The sequence below is a fragment of the Ictidomys tridecemlineatus genome, chromosome 10 (genome assembly GCF_052094955.1).
Source record: "Ictidomys tridecemlineatus isolate mIctTri1 chromosome 10, mIctTri1.hap1, whole genome shotgun sequence".
NCBI lineage: Eukaryota > Metazoa > Chordata > Mammalia > Rodentia > Sciuridae > Ictidomys > Ictidomys tridecemlineatus.
Window position 1 is genome coordinate 58,249,605 of NC_135486.1, and position 18,933 is coordinate 58,268,537.

The window sequence follows — 18,933 nt, forward strand, 5'->3', positions numbered from 1 at the left end:
AAAGTCACAGTGGCTTTTAGAGAAAGAGTTCCCCTGGGAGGGAGCTTAAATTATGACCAATTAGAAAATTAACATATCATGTGTCTTTTGGTTTTGAAATTTAACTTTTGAAAATTACTGACATTAGTAAAAAAAAAAATAAATAAAATAAAATTACTATGGTAAATGATGAATGATGTGTTCTAAAATCATGCACTGGATTCTTCCATTTGTAGCAAAGTTCACATCATTCAGTGTTTGCCTTGACCTTCACACAAGAAATCTTAAGGGACAGACCGTTGAGTAAATAACATCCATGTTTGCAGTGGTTTCAGATTTTCCGTGTAACATTTTTCCTCAGTGTTACCCGCTGGACTTCCTTATTCAAAACTAAGGCCAATACAGCTTTCTTGCCGAGGTGGTATTTATAAGACATCCTGCAGAGCTAGCCTTATGGAAGGTAATATTGGACAGGCCTCATCTAGTGGATTTATTCAGAATCTAGTATAATACAATCTTGAACTTCATGAGACTCAAATATCATACTTAATGGAAAAAATGATAAAAGAAAATGCTGGAAATTGGGACTGGTGAGGACCCCAATGTATTGATATTATGAGGAGAGTCACCAGAATACCTTAAAATAACTGAAGAACTTTGCTCAAAGCAATGCTGCTATCATCATTCTTTCTTCTTTCTGTCACTTCTTCTATAAATCTGCTGCCAGAATGGACTTTACATGGCAGCCCAGGAAACTGAGTCCTCAGTGGACTGGAGTGAAGTGGTAGCTTATTTTTGGTAGGTAAAATGTTCTACTCTCCTTCACTTAGCAACAAAACAATTGAATGATGTGGATTGGAACAACAGAAGTGCCAAGAAGCCTTAAATTGGGTGGGGTTGTGGCTCAGTGGTAGAGCCATTGCCTCTCATTGGGTTCCAGTCTCTGTGTTAAAAAAAAAAAAAGAAGAAGAAGAAGAATATGAAGAAATCCTCCTTAGTTTACACTAACAGAGCCTTGTGGTTGACAGTAGAATCTGCAACTAATTGAATGTGCCAGTCATGATTCCCTCTTTATACAGTTCATTCTTATGAAATGGTTTTGTTTGTATATCTAGATTTTTTAAGTTCATTTGATGTTGCTTTTCAGTTTCTTCCCCCGTTCCTGGTTGAGGATAACATTATGACACAACTTAGTAAAAATAAGGAAATGATGGTTACCAGGTTTCTTAACAGGTATTTTCAATTATGGCATCATAAATCAAACTGGATTTCAGTAATGTATTCTAGTTGTTTGTCTAAAATGAGATAATAGAAAATTATAACTTGGGGAAAAAGTGACAAGTGTCTGAAATTTTAATGCCATATTTTTATAGCAGTCAATTTTAATAAGCAACCAAAATATGATTTTTTTTGTTTGTCTTTCAGCTGTTTACCTCTGCAAAAGAACAATGCAAAATAAGGCAAGACTAGAACTTGCAGATTATGAAGCTGTAAGTACCAAGGACTTTCTAGCAATTAAAAAAAAAAAAAGGTATAAAATGGGCAGGAACAAAACCTATGGTCATTTCTGAGTACTCCAGTAACTTTCTACATTCATGGATCTTTTTTTTTTTTTTTTTAGATGTTGATGGACCTTTATTTTATTCATTTATTTATATGCAGTGCTGAGAATCAAACTCAGGCCTCACACATGCTAGACAAGTGCTCTTACCACTGGGCCACAGCTCTAGCCCCATACATTCATGTATCTTAAGGATCAGATTTCTGTGGATCAGGCAGCAAATTCCTTCATAAATCCCTGTTTGCTTGCTTCCTCTCTTCATCCACATCAAGGACAGTGAAATTCCAAATACACAAATTCAATGTAGAAGAGAGAAACATATTTTATTTTCTAAAATTGATTTACCTGTAAATATTTCAAATAAATACTAACGCAAAGATATCCAAACTCTGAGAATTAAAGACCATTTATATTAGGAACATGTTTTTTATTGCAAAAAACAGGGTGTTTGCTAGCAGCAGATAAAATTAACCTGATATAATTTGTTCAAATGGTTACTGTGTTGTGATTGATGAACTTCAAATCATTGAGTAGAAATAAGTACTGGGCTGCCAAGGGTCTACATTTATTGTTAGGACAAGAATAAACTAAATCTGGGCTAGGAATGAATTGTTTTCCTGTTTCTCCATAAAATGAACACAGAAAAATCCAGTGGATTCATCTGGAACACTTTTCTCATACAAGGTAATTTCACTATTTTGCAGACACATATTGGATTTATAGTTGTATTATCTAAAGTCAGTCATTCTTTAAAGTTAATATTATTTTTTTGTTCTGTTTCCTCCAAGACAATATGAGGATTGACTGATTTGATGAGCATGACTTGTCATTCAGAACCAGAGTACACATAGAGAAATTCTATATTTGTCTTTTTCATAAACATATGATAAATAAACTAGATAGGGTAGTACAGGTGAGCAACAAATCTTCTTCATCTGTGGGATATTTTTCAGGAGAGCCTGGCCCGGTTGCAGAGAGCATTTGCAAGGAAGTGGGAGTTTATATTTATGCAAGCAGAAGCACAAGCAAAGTGAGTCCTTGTGAGTCTTTTGGAAAATTTGTTCAAGTTGTGGCCTTTTGTCCAGAGGGGCACTGCACTTATCACTACTTATTCTTTATTGTTTTGATGTCAACAGAGTGGACAAGAAGAGAGACAAAATTGAAAGGAAGATCCTTGATAGCCAAGAGAGAGCATTCTGGGATGTCCACAGACCTGTGGTAAGAAAACTGCAAGGTTCTCACAAATCTACATTCTGACTTTTAGCAAGTCAGGGATGCCCTGAGAAAGCAAGGAAAAGACTGTTTCACCCCCCATCATATGTCCCACAATGGCTGCATGAATTAGTTAAAGAAACATGGCACTTTGGTTAAGATGACCCAATTTAATAGTGTAATATTTAATTTATGAAACTGTGCATTAGTACACACCTGTAATTTGGTTACTTGGGAGGCTGAGGCAGGAGGATCACAAGTTCAAGGCCAGCCTTGGCAACTTAGAGAACCTGTCTCAAAAACAAATTTATTTTTAAAAAAGGGGCAAGAATGGTTGGGCAGGATGTACCTCATTAAGAGAGCTCTTGCCCAGCATATACAAAGTCCTGGAGTGAATCCTCAGCACCGGAGAAACAGGGAATCAAACTTGATCATTTTTTCAAATATGGCATCTTTTTTCCATTCATGCTTGATATTTGATATTTGAGGTGTTTGATGCTGCTATAAACACTTGAAGAAAAAAACACTGCAATAAAGCAGTCTTTTCATGGCAGTAAGCTGCTTATAACTTTTGGCTTTATAGGGAAAATATAAGTTAAAATGTTATTCCTGCCCTAATTTTTCTTTTTTGAAACATATTAATAACCTATTGATGATTTGCACAGTCTAACATTTTATATGGCTCAAATTCAAATCAATTGATATTTTTAATGGAACACTGGATCTGTATACAGTTACTATACCCAGTAACTTCTCCCTTAATGAAGTTAAACTATGTGCCTCGGAGTAACAAATAATGAATGTCCTTAATTAATACCAGAAAACTTTGTGGAAGATATTAAACTACGGTAATAACCATCCATAAGGTAGCCTGTCTAATCTCATTTATTCTTTTCTATTTTGATGTGATATCTTTTTCTCCTCTGGATTTAACTTCAGAAAAAGCATCAGAAAATAATATTTGCATAAGTATTAATAGACTAAATATCAGTATGAGAGATAAATCAAGACAAATCATTTAAGAATACCCTAAAAATTTCTTCTCAATTACCTTCAGAGTTAGACCAAAATAAAACCACTATAAAGGGTTGTTTTTGTAAAGGTATGTATTTCAACTTCAGATAGAAAGGCAATCATTAAGTTCTATTTTAAATTTGCTTTCTGTTGACTTATCAAGATAGAATTAAGAATTAATTGATTATTCTATTAAAAATTCAGTTTGAGTTTTATTACACTGAAAAAGAATTGTGAGGTCACACACATGCTACATAGCAGGATATGGAGTAGGGCTTTTACTTGTTCGTTTGTTTTAGGCAACTCCTAGAAACTAGTCAATACATTATGTCCTGTATTCATCTACTTTGTGCCTCTTGGATATCTATCTGGTGGCCAATTTATTTCCTTGTTTAGTTTACATGACCTAGAACTTCCTATTATCCCAAATGACTCATACCAGGCTGGCTTCCCTGTCCTGCTCACTTATGTTCCATGCTTTGAGATGCCCAAATCTAAATTTATCCAACATACTCCTTGGCTCCATTGCCTAAGAATCAACTCAAGCAGAACCTACCCACAGTTGTTTCCCTTAAAACATGTGAGCCATACTCATATCCTCCATGTCTCCGACCAGCAAAGAGCACACTGAGTGTTCTCCATGTCCCTGCCCCATTCAACTAGAAAGTCAAACCAAGGAGGGCCTGAAGCAGGAACCACCCTGAAGCCATTAGATTTATCTCCCTTACTTAACTTGAAGATGCTTATGGAGAGCTTTATATCACCTAGATGGTGATGAGATCGGAAAGCCTATATGAAAGGTTTAAAGTTAAAGAGATATTCCAAGAGCTGAGTTTCTTCTTCATACCCTGTCTTGACTGTGGCAACAATGACTCTTTCTGCCCTGTTGAAGTCATCTTGTAAAGTTCAGATGTCTTCTAGACAGAATTGGTGAGACCAGGTTTTGCTGACACCAAATTATTTTGACTGGAGAAGCCTGAAACGATGTGTAGGTAAATTCCAGACAGGATAGAGGTTGAATCTGGCTTGTCCTTGGACCCTCTATTGCATACCACCCTTCTGTCTTAGTATCTGAGAGATGGTCCAGTTGTGTCCACTTCCAGTTTTTACCATGTTGGCCAAAGTCTAGTAGCCAAGGGGAATGGGGAGAACTGGAGCAGAGTGGGAAGCAATGGCCTTTTGGGATTCAGAGGCCTATTTGTAAAGTGGAAACATACCTATCTTGCCATGTTGATATGAACATTTATATAAATATCTTTTGGCACATGAATAAAAACAAATGTTCAACTTCCTTTGTAAAGAGATATAGAGACTAGTACAAAAAAAAGTAATACAAACAATGGAATACAGTAAATTTTCCATGATATTTATACAATGTGATACCTACATATCATTGGTTGCACAAATGTCTACGCATCTAGCAAAACAGAATTAAAAAGAATCACATCCTTGTTTTTTAGTTCAGGGGTCATAACCAGAATAATTTTTCTATATTTTAATTGGTGCATTATAATTATATGTAATATTTTGATTCATTTTTACACATTCTTACATGCACACAATATAATAATATAATTTAGTCAATATCATTCTCCAGTATCTTTTCTCTCTCTCCTCTCTCCCCCTAGTCTTCTTCCTCTACACTGATAAAACAAATCTATTACATTGCTGATGTATTCATTTAATACAACTTTCAATTAGCAATTAGCTTGTTGCACTAGCAATTAGCTTGTTGCACTAGAGGGTAAAGATAAAGATAGATAAAGTACTGTCTCTCTGATTAAGATATTCAGAGTCCTAGGTAATCAAGATGGAGATTTAACTAGGTAATTATGGTGCAAATATCATAATGGGCTGTACAGCATAACTATGAATACAGCTTCTCAAAAAGAGAGGTTTAGTCAGTGAGGTGGCACACACCTATAATACCACAGGAGGCTGAGGCAGAAGGATTGCAGAAGTTCAAAGCCAGCCTAAGCAATACAGAGAGATCTTTTCACAAAATTTAAAAAAGAGCTGGAGTGTAGCTCAGTGGTAAAGTTACCCTGGATTCAATCCCCTGTAAATCCCCCCAAAAAAGGTGGGGAGATGGCAAGGGATATAGCTCAGTGTTTAAAAGCACTTGCCTGGCACAAGTGAGGCCCTGGGTTCAATTCCCAGTACTGCAAAAAATAAATAACTAAATATAATAGAAACTTATGTTAAGCTAATCTTAGAACTGGGAAAACTTTTAGTGCATAAATATAGTAGACTGAATCTCAAGGATTATTGGCATATAAATTTTAGTTAAAATCAGTTTTATGTTTAAAAATGCAAGCAAAAAGCAAACACTGAAAAATATTTGTAGCAAGTATGATAAATTTTACTACTCTTACTGTAAAAATAATTTGCAACTTGTAAAATGTGACTTCACATAAAATAAAAAAAGGGTTTAAACTGATAATTTATCAAAAACATATACATGACTATTCAAATTATTGAAAAAGTATTTAATCATTTTAGTCATGAAAAAGTAAATTTATTTTATTTTTATTTTTTTTAAAGAGAGAGTGAGAGAGGAGAGAGAGTGAGAGAGAGAGAATTTTTAATATTTATTATTTTTTTTATTTCTCGGCGGACACAACATCCTTGTTGGTATGTGGTGCTGAGGATCGAACCCGGGGCGCACGCGTGCCAAGCCAGCGCGCTACCGCTTGAGCCACATCCCCAGCCCCAGAAAAAGTAAATTTAAAAAAAATTAAAATTAATTATTTGCAATCCTGGCAATAACAATAAGAAGATAAATGCTCCCATTTAACCATAAGGGATAGTTAAATGAGATATACCAGGGCTGGCAGTGTAGCTGAGTGGTAGAGCACATCCTGAGAATGCCCAAGGCCTGTGGGTTCAATCATCAGCATCACAGAAGATACAGAGAAAGACTCACAAAACATACTGTATAACTCAAAAAGATAATTTCAAAGAATTTTAAAGGCATGGAGAAAACCTATACTGAAATATGAAATTCCCTGAATACAAAATCATATGGAAAAAAAAATCTCAATTTTAATTTTAAAAAATCAATGCCTACAGAAACAATTAGGAAAGAATACATGAAATGTTGGTTGTACTTATTGTGAAGTATTTGATATCCCAAAGGCAATTTTAATTTTCTAATAAGGGGTATATGTCTCACACTCTGTAAAGTTATGCATAATAAAATATTCTTAGACAGCTTCTGCTGTGCCTGGAAATGGTCAGAACATAGCTGGTGTTTGCCATTCCAGGCACTGCATTTTCATGGGTAACATGCAGAAACACTGCCATCTTTGGAGCAGAGTGAGCAAAGTGATGGGAAGGAGATGGTGATAACATGGATGAGAAGTAGAGAATATGTGAAATTAAGCTTAAGGCAAAGATGTTGTTACTCATCTGTCTTTAAGTATTTGAGCATCATCTATCATTTGGGAAAGGAAGTAGAATTAGCCTGCTTTGCTTTGGGAAAAAAGGATGCAGATTTTGTGTGAATGAACATTTTCATCCTTTTTTTATCCAGTACATTGCAGAGCAAGGAGATCTCTGTCTTCTCAATAGTCCAGGGTGGAAGGATAAAGGTTGTCTCTCCTGGCTCATTACTTAAACCTCATTCCAAAGATTTACTGTTCCTCATTAAGACAGAGCAAGAGTGATATTGATTAGAAGGTCTCAGACTGAAATTTGAGAGCATTGTATTCCAACCAACTTAATGAAAAGAGATGGCACATCATGTGTTTAATCAATTCAAATTTTAAATTTCACTGTATTGCAGATTTTGTTTGATATTTAGTAAACTAGGAATGGAGTGTCCAGGTGGAGGGAAAATAATTTGAGGTTTAAATTGTAGTTGCTATATGATCAAGCATATAGCAACATTTGCTCCTTGATTGACATTTTTTTTCCTGTAACTGAAGTCCATTATTTTGTGTGCAAAGTTAATATCTGATATACTTTTAAGCAATAATCTGGTATTTAGTAAAACTAGGGCATGAGTTTCACACATACGAAAGTAATCTAAATTCTCTACCCCATTCAGTCTCAACGATGCATATATAACCATTCTTTGGAAGTGTCCCTACATAAAACACACATGAATGGTTTTGGAATTTTCATAATGTCAATTTTTAAGAGAAACTGAGGCAAAAATTGATTAAAAAATTATTTGTATTGAACTGAGTTGCAACTCAGGAGACAGATTCAAGTAAATTGAACATGTGCTCTATGGTCTTACAAATTTCAAGTAAGTTTTAAAAACAAAAACCACAATGGGGAGAGGGGTTACAATCAATTTGTCAGAGATTGGGTAACTTAAAAAGTATGTAAAGCAGTTTTCAGAAAAGATGTGGCAAAGGACAAAGAGAAAGAAATTATTGGGACAAGAAGGGAGTTAGAGATGAGATAGATGGCCCAGGTGAATATCTACAGAACTGAAAAGTTCCATTGGAATAAAAACTATGACTGTCAGCATGTGAACTCTTGGGGAACTCTTGGGAAAGGATATACAGCTTCCACAAAATCTCTCATGTCCTCTCAGCCTAGTATGTGGGGGCACCTCAATCTGCTTGATTTTAATTTTTGATTTTAATTTTTCCACAGTGATCAGTATGGATTTCCATATATTTGTCATTTCTAAAATGGATAACAAGTTTTGAAATCAGGGAGTACGTTGAGTATTGGCTCCTTTTACGTATTCATATTTTGTTATCTTGAGAAATAAAGTCTTCTATAAACAATCTATCCATCCCACTAGATTAATTTCTGATAAGACTTCTATATTTGCTACCTTCAGAGAAGTGATCATAACTTGGATACATTTTCAAAGACAGACAATATTTTCTTCAAGGAAGAATATATGTAGCAATTTTTTTATAAGTAAATCAGGTCTAGCAATCCCAAAGAACCAAAGCCAAATATTTTCTCTGATATGCAGATACTAATTCACAATAAGGGTGGGGGAGGCTGGGGAAGAATAGAGATAGAACAGAGGGGAGTGGAGGGAAAGGAGAGTGTCTGGGGGTAAGAATATCAGTAGAATGAATCAGACATTATTACCCTATGTGCATATATGATTACATGACCAGTATAACTCTATATCATGTACAAACAGAAGAATGAGAAGTTATACTCCATTTATGTATGACGTGTCAAAATGCATTCTACTGTCATGTATAATTAATGAGAACCAAAGAATTAAAAAATATATTCAGGCCTAGAAATTATATAAAACAGGCATATAGTTATATCATCTTATGTATTCTTGTAATGTACTACATTTTATCTCTTCCTTTTCAAGTGCTGAAGAAGGCAATAGGAAACAGGTATTGATTGTGTGGTAACTCTCGGCAACTTCATATTAATGTTTAAGAACTTCTGTCAGTTCTCCACACATGCCGAAAAGGGGAGTCACCGACAATATTTCTTACAGTTCAGATGATGTAAAATCAGTCTTTTCCTTTATGAATTCTCACGTTCCTGAAATGTGTCCCTTTAAGCGAAAACATAAAAGACAAAATCAAAACAAGAAGCTGCTGCCAATTTTCTTTTTGTCTTGGTTGGTTCTTAATTACCTTTGATTATGAAGGAGGAGAGTGAAGTCTTAGAGTCTCTGAAACTCCATCCCCACACATCGGAGGTGATGTTGGAGAACTAATACTCTGCCCTCACAATATTGGAGAAGAAGATGGGTATAAGATAATAACAATTAGTTTATTAGCCCCTAGAGAACATTCATCAGTGCCAGACTTTCTTCTTAGCACTCAGTATAAATGATATAGCTCATGAGATCACAACAACCACCAGATGAAGCACTCTTATCTTCATCTTTACAGCTAAGGAATCTCAGCACAAGGCATTTCAGTTGCACAAGAGCCCACAAGGGCTGAGTGGGTTAGCTAGCATCAAACATACGAGTTTGCATATGGGCCCTGGGGTCCATATTGGCCCAGATATGTTAGGGCCCAGATCCTATCTAGCATACCTTCCCACCTCATGGCCAAGTAAAAATTGGTGTGGAATGTAATCTTCCATACATTTCTTATATAATTCTTTTTAATCCTCACAGGATTATTAGGTTGGCATTAATCTTATCATCATTTCACAAACATGGAAACTGAAGTTTCAAGAGGTTGAGATTCCTTTTGTTTCCCTTGTTGAGTTGCCTTGTCTTTTTGTCCACACCTGTGTTTGTGACTTTCAAGAACATCTTGAGATTTGCCTCATGTAGGTTTACAAATTTTTTGTTAGGATTCTTTGCTTGTTTATTATTGTTGTTATGAATGGAATTCTTTTCTATTGTGCCCTTTTTTAAAAACTATGTACATAATTAAGAAAGTAGACATTACTTTTTATTTTATATAGCTTCAGTTTTCACATTATTCCTTTTCACTCCTAAAACTTGTGGTGTATCCCAAAGAGTTTTTGTTTATATGGGGTTTTTTGGTTTGTTTTTGAAAGATTTTTGTTGTTATTATTTTGCTTTGTTGTGTTTAGGATGGAGGAAGTTTTTCTGGAAGAGTTATGGATCAGACCAAGGACCTAGTGAATGTTAGGCAAGCATTCTGCCACGGAGCTATAACCTCAGCCCACATAACTCTATTTTACACTTGCACATCACTTAAATATTGAATTTACTGGAAGATGACTGCATTCTCAGATCTTCTTCTCCAGTCCATGCCAGGCTGTATCACATCTTACAAATTCTAGGAAAATCTACATATACTCTCAAGAGACTGAGAGTGAAAAAGACAAATAATGTCTTAATATCTGTAGTAATTTTGATATTGCAGAACTCTAGAAAAATAGTCACATTGTAATGTATTTTTGTTTTGAATTTTCTGAAATATTTTATACTTTTTGTCCTAATATATTTTAATAATAGTAGAACTCTATGAATGGATTTCTTAATGTTGAATGGTCCTTGAAATCCCAGAATAAAGAATGTTGCATCATTTTCTAAAGTGATATTGGATTTTGCTTGGTTGTATGGATTTAGGGTTTAGACATCCATATTCAAAAGTGAAATTGCCTTGCATCAGATTTTTTTATAGATTTTTATAACAAAAAAATTCACCATGCAAAAAGTAGAAATGGTGATTTTTAACATTTTTCCCACTATTTAAAAAGGCTTTGTCCAGAATTTATGTTATTTCTCTAATTTAGAAACACACAATGACAAAGAGGGTGGGAAGGGTGACATTTTATTGTGAACTGAATGCTCGGATGATGGATTACATCAAGATTCTCACTTCTAGTCCTCCTCCCCGCACTATGCATAAGGTTTACACATGGTGGCTTCTCTTCATTTATATTTTCCCTGTTTCAAATACTGAAAATTTGTAAAGAACTAACATAGCTGTCAGCTTTACTCAGTATACTGTTCAGTAGATGTAACTTTAGCTAAAACCATTTGGCTCAGTTACCAACTGCTTTTTTTGGATGAGATTGTACTAAATGTCTCCAAGTCTCAAACTCTTCATTTGAAATGGGGATAATAATAATGACCTCATATGACATTTGTAAATTGCTCAGGACAATACCTGGCATATAGTCATTGTTCAGTAAGTAGTAACAAGAAGTCATATTAGCAGTCATGCTTTTGATAAAAGAAAAGAAGCCAAGAGGCAAGGGAAGGTAGAAGAGTTTGCAGATAGAAATGACCAGCTATAATTAGAAAATACTTTGGGAATCACTGGAGTTGAAGTTTGAAGCTTGCCTAAGTATATGAATTATGGACTCCTGCAAAACAAATTACTCTTAAAACTTAGCAGCATAAAACAACAGACTTCCTGGATGGTTCTGGCCTCAAGACCTCTCATGATGCCCCAAATTGTGGGCCAACACTGTAGTCATTTGAAGGGACTGATGGTCAGCTTCATTCACTTGATGATTGGCAACAGGCTTCAGTTCTTGACCACATAGACACCATCTCCCTGAGATTATCTAAGACATGGTCTCCCCCATGTCACCCTAAAATAGCCATGTCACTCTAAAATAGACAGCCCTATGTCTAAAATCTCATTTTTTTTTGTAATCTAATCTCAGAAGCAGCATGCCATAGCTTACTGGGGACACAACAGTTTGGGAGGGGAGGCACGAAAATGTGAGTGGCAGGAGGAGAGGGGATCATTAAGGACCAAAATGGATGGTAACTTCCCCAGTAGCATTTGGGTAGATGGGAGGAATTTAGAAATTTAGCGGAAAAATTAAAGCGAGGTCAGTCTATAGCATGAATAAACTCTTTGCCATTATAATAGGCAACCCAGACAAATGCTGATGGAATGCCCCGACTCAAGTAGGAAATAGGGAAGGTCAATGGGAAGAGGTGACCTTACACAGTTCTCACAGCTATGCCAGGTGATTTTTTTTTCTGCCAGATTCCTCGAGCAAGAACATGGAAGTATAATTTCTAAAACAAACAAAAATGCCTCTTTTAGATAAGTTATTAAATTTTCTCAACTATAACTTCCACAGCTTTTAAACAAAGCAAAATAATTTCTCTCAAGTATTAAGAAAGACAAAACTTTCAAGATGAATGTGAAAGTTTGATACTGCCGGATACTGGTGATGAGTTCTGTTCCCTCAAATGTTGAAGTTTGAATATTAAAGAAGCACATCGAGGCAAATGTATAAAGCAGGGTTTATTTTAAAAGGCGTAACATAGACTTCTCCTGAGAGGGAGAAGGGGACCATGGCTGGTATCCCAAGAAGCCAGGTGTTCTGCCCTTTTTAGATGTCCCAGGCTTCCTTTGTTCTCCCGCCCTCTTCCCCTTATCTTTCTCCTTCCTGCAGACATGACTAGGCCTAGGAATGTTCCCTGGGATGGCCAAAAGGTGGGAAACAGGTGAGCTGAGGGGGAAAGGGCAGGATGGTGCAGCCCAGGACACATTAATTAAAAGCTTTATAGCTCCCTCTAGGGAGGGGCAATTCCTGGGACAGGTTACCTTAGCAGCAGGTTGGAGCAGGGGCAGGTGCTTGATAAGGGCGGAGGAAGGGCTCTGAAGGAATTAACATCTCAATCTCCAGCTTCAGGGGACTCTCTCAAAATTGGCCTGACTCATCTGACTGCCTATCTAATTCTGGAGAGGAGGAACAAGAGGAAAAGGGAGAGAGAGAGACTGAGACTGACTGTGCCTCCCTTGTTCCTGACTCTGTATTCAGTCCTCGGTCCAGGGCCAGGCATATGGCAAACACCCAGACACCAAATGCACATATTTTGAACTCATGATACTCTCCTTCATCCCTGCATACATCCATTTGGATGACACTAAACATGGTTTCGTCTTAAAAGCACAGAGGATTTTCTGCCTAAAGGCTGTGATGTCTGTACCAACCATCAGTGACCAGATTTGAGTTAACAGAATTTTTTCAGCTATCCTGAAGCTGGTTTATTTCTGGCATATTCACTTCACTGATCAAGTTATCCCTCTGTTCATATGACATTACTTAACAGAGACACATGGAAAATATATGCCACTTGAATTTTTATCTCTACAAAACATGAGAATAACACTACATGTAGATTTTCATCTATAATAATAATATTGATTAGAACCTATCTAGCAATATGTGGTGACAAAAGCCTTTTATATTCATATGTTACTTATTCTTTACAGAAAGACCTTGTAGGCTAGGTAGTGATTGTCCTTTATTTCCAAATAGAAGAAGAAGGACTCTGAGGAACTGAGTTTTGAAGCACTAACACTCAAATCCTTAATAATGACTAAATGCCTGACATTTGCTTCAAAAACGCCTGCAATCTCCACTGTGAGATTTTTTTGTCAGTTCATAATACTCATCAGGATATTATTTCCTACCAGATCTGGCTTTGGACACATCAACTAAGTTTTTATTTTAGAGTAATAAAATGTAGTAAAGAGATTGTTTGACCTTCTTATTTTTTTAGATGGTCCACTGTTCTTTGCATGTGTGCTTGATTTCTGAGGCAGGTGGCATGCACATGTCCATTTGTATTATCGGGGTGTCCTGTTGGGAACTAAGTCCTTGGTGTCCCACACAAAGAATTAAGCAAAACACACGCAAGTAACAGGCAAAGATTTATTGAAGGTGAATTAGTACTCCTTAAGGAAGATTGGAGTGTGCTACCCTGTCTTTGCCACCTTGGTGTCCCTGAACTCCTACCTACAATGTGACAACTCCGCATTGTCACAACATCGCAGAGAGGTGGGTTAGCATTTTCAGCTCTGCTAGACTGCAGAAAGAGTCACAGCATGGGTATGACCTATAAATGTGACAGGAATAAATATTTCCTAGAAACTTCCATTCCTGCTTCTCTACTTGAACCAGCAGATAAAATATCCTATAGATTGTGGGGAGGTTGCCTTTTAATTTTGTACCTAATGTGTAATTTACATTTTTAATTTTAAGTGCTCATACAAAACTTAAACTGTAGCAAAATTTTAACATCTTTCATAACATTTCCCTTTAAAGTTGTTGGTGATGTTATAAGCATTGTTTGCTGATGTTCAGGAGAAACAAAACAGGTTAACGCAAAAGGAATAATGCCCTTTTTTGTCCTTAATAGTCAAATCAAACCTTGATGCTTCTCTATCAATAGTACATGATCTCATGGGCTAATGCCTTTAACTGTTTTAGAAAATCCAAAAAAAAAAAATGTGTTAATCCAAATTTAAATCTTTCTTTTGTGTCATGAAAAAAGAACAGCATTTCTATTATTCCCATCTGTTCCTTTGAATTGAAAAATATTTTGACAATGTGGCTATCATGAGCCTCAATGAGTGAAACTGTCTTTTTTGCTCCCTGGCTACATCTTTTATCTTCTGTCTGCTCTTTCTATCCAAGAATAGATTTGTAGATATAGTGTCCTATCATTATGTAATATTCAATGCTATTTATGTAAGCCATGGCTAGAGTGAGAATAAAAACTGCTTTCCCTATTATTAAGTTAGTGCTTCTATAGCCTATGCACTGGCAACTTTTCAAAAATTATGCACCAGATTTCTGGCCTGTTTCTTCTGAAATGGTGAGCATGCAAATAGTGGTTGGGGCTTTGCTTTGAGGAAGATTCTGAAGGTTAATGGCTACTTCCCAGGGAGACAGGTAGAGGAGAGCATTGATCTCCAGTATTGGTTACCACCTGCATAGTCAGGGGGTATGAGAAAGGATTGGAGAGGGCAGCCTCTCGCTTCAGTGTGCTATGGAGAAGCCAGTGGAACATTCCTACTGTATATAGCTAAAGTAAAGTTGTGTTTGCCAGTTGGAAGAGTCAACAGATAACCTTTTAAAATAAACAGAGAGAGTAAATGGTGCAAAATTTTAACAATTAGAGAATTGGGATAAAGGAAGGCTGGTGGGATTTTCTTTGAACCACTTTGCAGTTCTTTCGGTTGGTCTGGAATCATATCAAAGTTAAAAGTTAAAAATGTACGCACACACACACACACACACAGCAAGTGCACACGTCTCTAAAGAGATGGAAGGGCAAAAGATTGTGGGCCCAATTTATCAATACCCCCACAGAGCCAGCATGAACTCTGATTTCACAGGGAGCAGTTATTATTTGGGCTCGGTTCTTTCCTGTTCATTTGTTTTCCCAAAATGCACCAGATTATATTTTTGAAAGAAAAGGACAAGCTTTGTTCTCTTAAACTGACACCAGGTATCTTCTTCAAATAAACTTTCTCTTTTTATTTTATTCTTTGTATTTAAAAATATATATATGTATATATTTAGCACTGGCAATTTAACCCAGAGGCACTTTACTGCTGAGCCACATCCCTAGATTTTTTTTTTTTTTTTGAGACATGGTCTTTTTAAATTGGTTAGGGCCTCACTATGTTGGTGAGGCTAGCCTCAAATTTCTGATCTTCCTGCCTCAGTCTCTGGAGTTGTTGGGATTATAGGCATGTGCCATCATGCTAGGCCAAATAAATATTCTCTTTCATAAGAAAAACAATTAAATTAAATTTTAAAACAGCTTAAATTAATGTGAAAAAAATCCCTCTCCCAATAGAAGATTTTTCCTCAGCTCTGCTGAAATAAGGACATTTTCACATATGTCCTCACAATCAGAAACTTGATTTTTCAAGTCAAGTTGTACTTCATTTTCAGAAACTCCAACATAAAGATGTTTGTCAGGGCTGGGGATGTGGCTCAAGCGGTAGCGTGCTCGTCTGGCATGCGTGCGGCCCGGGTTCGATCCTCAACACCACATACCAACAAAGATGTTGTGTCTGCCGAGAAATGGAAAATAAATATTAAAAAAAAATTCTCTCTCTCTCTCACTCTCTCTCTCTAAAAAAAAAAAAAAAGATGTTTGTCATTTCATATTTTCAAGTGTTGGCAGTTAGTGCTTTGAGAAATGAAAAAAGGAAACTGACTTTAAGAGAAAGAAACTAAAATATTATTAATCTGATGACATATCTGACTTAGTATGCTTGAATAACTTTGAAGTGAACTCAGTTTTGCGCTCTTGCTCCACTCCCAACATAGATATAATTCCCAAAGGTGCTTACTTGTTTAATCTCATAGAAGTTGAAAGTAAAATGGTGGGTACCAGAGCCGGGAGAGAGCATATTGGAGAAAGGAAAAGGGAGAGGCAGATCATAGGTACAAAATTACAGGTAGAGGAATAGGAAGTTCTGGTGTGCTGTTGCACTGTAGGATGACCATAGAAAATAATAACGTGCTGTAAATTTCAAAAAGCTAGAAGAAAGGATTTTAAGAGTTTGTACCATAAGGAAATGATAAATGTTTGAGGAGACAGATATGTCTAAACTTGATTTAAACACTAACCATTAAACATTACTGAAGTATCACATGGTACTCAATAAGTATATCCAAATTTTACGTTTTTGTATATTTATTTAAATTTAATTCAAATTTTAAAATATAACTAAATAAATTCTATATTTAGACTAAAGTTGCTAAGCCTTGTTTTTTGATCTTTCTCCATTCAGTATAGTTTAATTTGTTCATTTTTTAGTTAGCAACTTCCTCAAATCCTCACAAATATTATCTGAAAGCATGTAAGACTCACTCCCTTGCTTCTATGTTATTATTTTCTTTATGTCATTATACTCCTAATGATGATAATGATGATGCTAATACAAGTTAACATGTTCTCAGCATATTGTGTGCATTGAGAACTGTGCTAACCCTTGTTCACACATTATTTGATACAGCAATATGGTCAACACTGTTATTACTCTCAGTATATAGGAAGAGGTTTCAAAGTGTAAATAGGATCTTAAGTACATTGTGGTCCTGTTGTTTTGTGCTTTTTATGTAAGATGATTAACATTTTTAAAAAGTAGTATAGCTTTTTCAATAAGTGACTTATTAAGAAACTTTCAGCATTCTTAAGAATGCTATAGGTGGGCAATTTTAGGAGAAAGTTACACAGCAAGCTTTAAAGTCAAAGTCAAGTGATTCTTTTAATATAATTTGTCAAAAGGAATCATGAATTGGATTTTAGACCTGACCAGCTAGTATTTTACTACTCTTTTCCCTTTGATATTATGCTTCTGTGAAAATTAGATTTGTAGTGGCTAACCTATGTAGTTTATTGAATGCTCAGGAAAATCAAATTAAACAATGACTAATGTTGGAAAGTATCAAAGTACTCCACAATATGACATCTAGTATTATTGTCATTTTTTAAAATTTTACATCTATAATCAGATTTTTTTCCCATAAGGGATTTTAATCTTCAGTTCCATAGACAGCCTAGTGGAGTACTGTGGTACTGCAGGTGAGTAAGGCCCGAGAGGGGAAAGAAGGATAAGGACCCAGCTGTGTCTATTTGGGAAAAGAGGTAACAACTAGTACAAAGGAAGAACCTGATACAGATGAAGAGCAGAAAGAAGAGTAGTGGTGTTGGAGCAAAGTGAGCAAGAGAAAAGAGGCACCAAATGGGGTTGGAAAGGTAGACAGAGCCCTTTTACATGACACCTTGTGCAACGCGGCCTTTGATCCTAAGTGTGGTAAGTGGATGGAGATAGGAAGAGAAGGGTGGCATCATGTGGCTTTCATTTTCAAAGACTACTCTAGGAATCTTCTTAGTCCTCCAAGAACAGAAAACACTCCTAGCCCCCAATGTTATGCCAACCTCTAACTTAGAATTCCAGACAAGTATTTAATATCATTTAACTCTAAACCCCTTAATTGGCTTGTATCATGTTTATGTTCTGTTAAGTTTTCTAAATGATATGATGAGAACACATTTTCCTGGTTACACTTTTTATATTTCTTACCTCATATATTCCCAAATCTAATTTTATCCAAAACTCAGCCAAGAAATAAACTTGAAAAGTCGTAACTAAAGTTAAGTGTTAAAAATTCCCATACTCTAACTTGTGTGCTTTGATTGATTCATTTGCTTAAATATGAGACCCTGTGTTAAAGTCCAGGTCTGGCTTCCTGACCCGCATCAGAACCCAAATAGCAAATCCGAGGATGATGGATGTCGCTGGAGGCAAGGACGCTGAGAGCAGCAAAAGTGACAGCTGACTGGGAGAAGGCAGAGGCACTAAAAATGGCATAAAATGACACAAAAGCTCAGAAAAACATTAGAAATTAGGACCATCTAGCCTCACAGGCATTGCTGTCTAAGCAAAATAGTGTTGTTTCCAATAAAGACCTTGAATTATGAGGAAGAAGTTGCATTGTTTTGTATGTGATTTTGTAAGAATTGCAGAGATTAAGTGGGGATTATTTTAGGTTTTTCACCCTAATGGTGAAAATGAAATACAGTTTTAGCTTTTAGCAATAAATGTATAATCTTAAGAAAGAAGTTAATATAAAATTCTGTTTCTTTTTTATTTTTACAATTATTAATGCATATTGAGTGTACAGATTAATGGGTCCTTCTGTGACATGCACATATAATGCTTTGATCCTGTTCATCCTCCCTCTGCCCTGGCTTGCCCTCCCTTCTTCCTCTCCCAGCATCTGGTTCCCTTCCCCTTTCTGATTAGTCCCTCTTCTACTTCCTGGTCTTCTTTCTTTCAACCTTTCACTTTCCACATAAGAGAAAACATGATATTTATTGGTTTATTATTTCCCTTAACATGACAATCTCTGCTTCCATTTGTTTTCCTATAAGTGACCTAATTTCCTTCTTTATGGCTAAATAATATTCCATGGTACATATGTACACCGCATTTTCTTTATCC

General features: G+C 35.9%; 1 protein-coding gene across 13 annotated transcripts in view; it reads left to right on the forward strand.

The window, feature by feature from the left end:
• Rgs7 (regulator of G protein signaling 7) overlaps nt 1-18,933 on the forward strand; it is a 466,064-nt gene that overhangs the window by 394,558 nt on the left and 52,573 nt on the right. For all 13 annotated transcript variants that reach the window (XM_040278402.2, XM_078022997.1, XM_078023003.1 and 10 more), the window contains 3 exons: nt 1,405-1,469; nt 2,494-2,570; nt 2,677-2,758. In XM_040278402.2, coding sequence (XP_040134336.1) covers nt 1,405-1,469; nt 2,494-2,570; nt 2,677-2,758 — 224 coding nt within the window. The remainder of the gene's footprint in view (nt 1-1,404; nt 1,470-2,493; nt 2,571-2,676; nt 2,759-18,933) is intronic.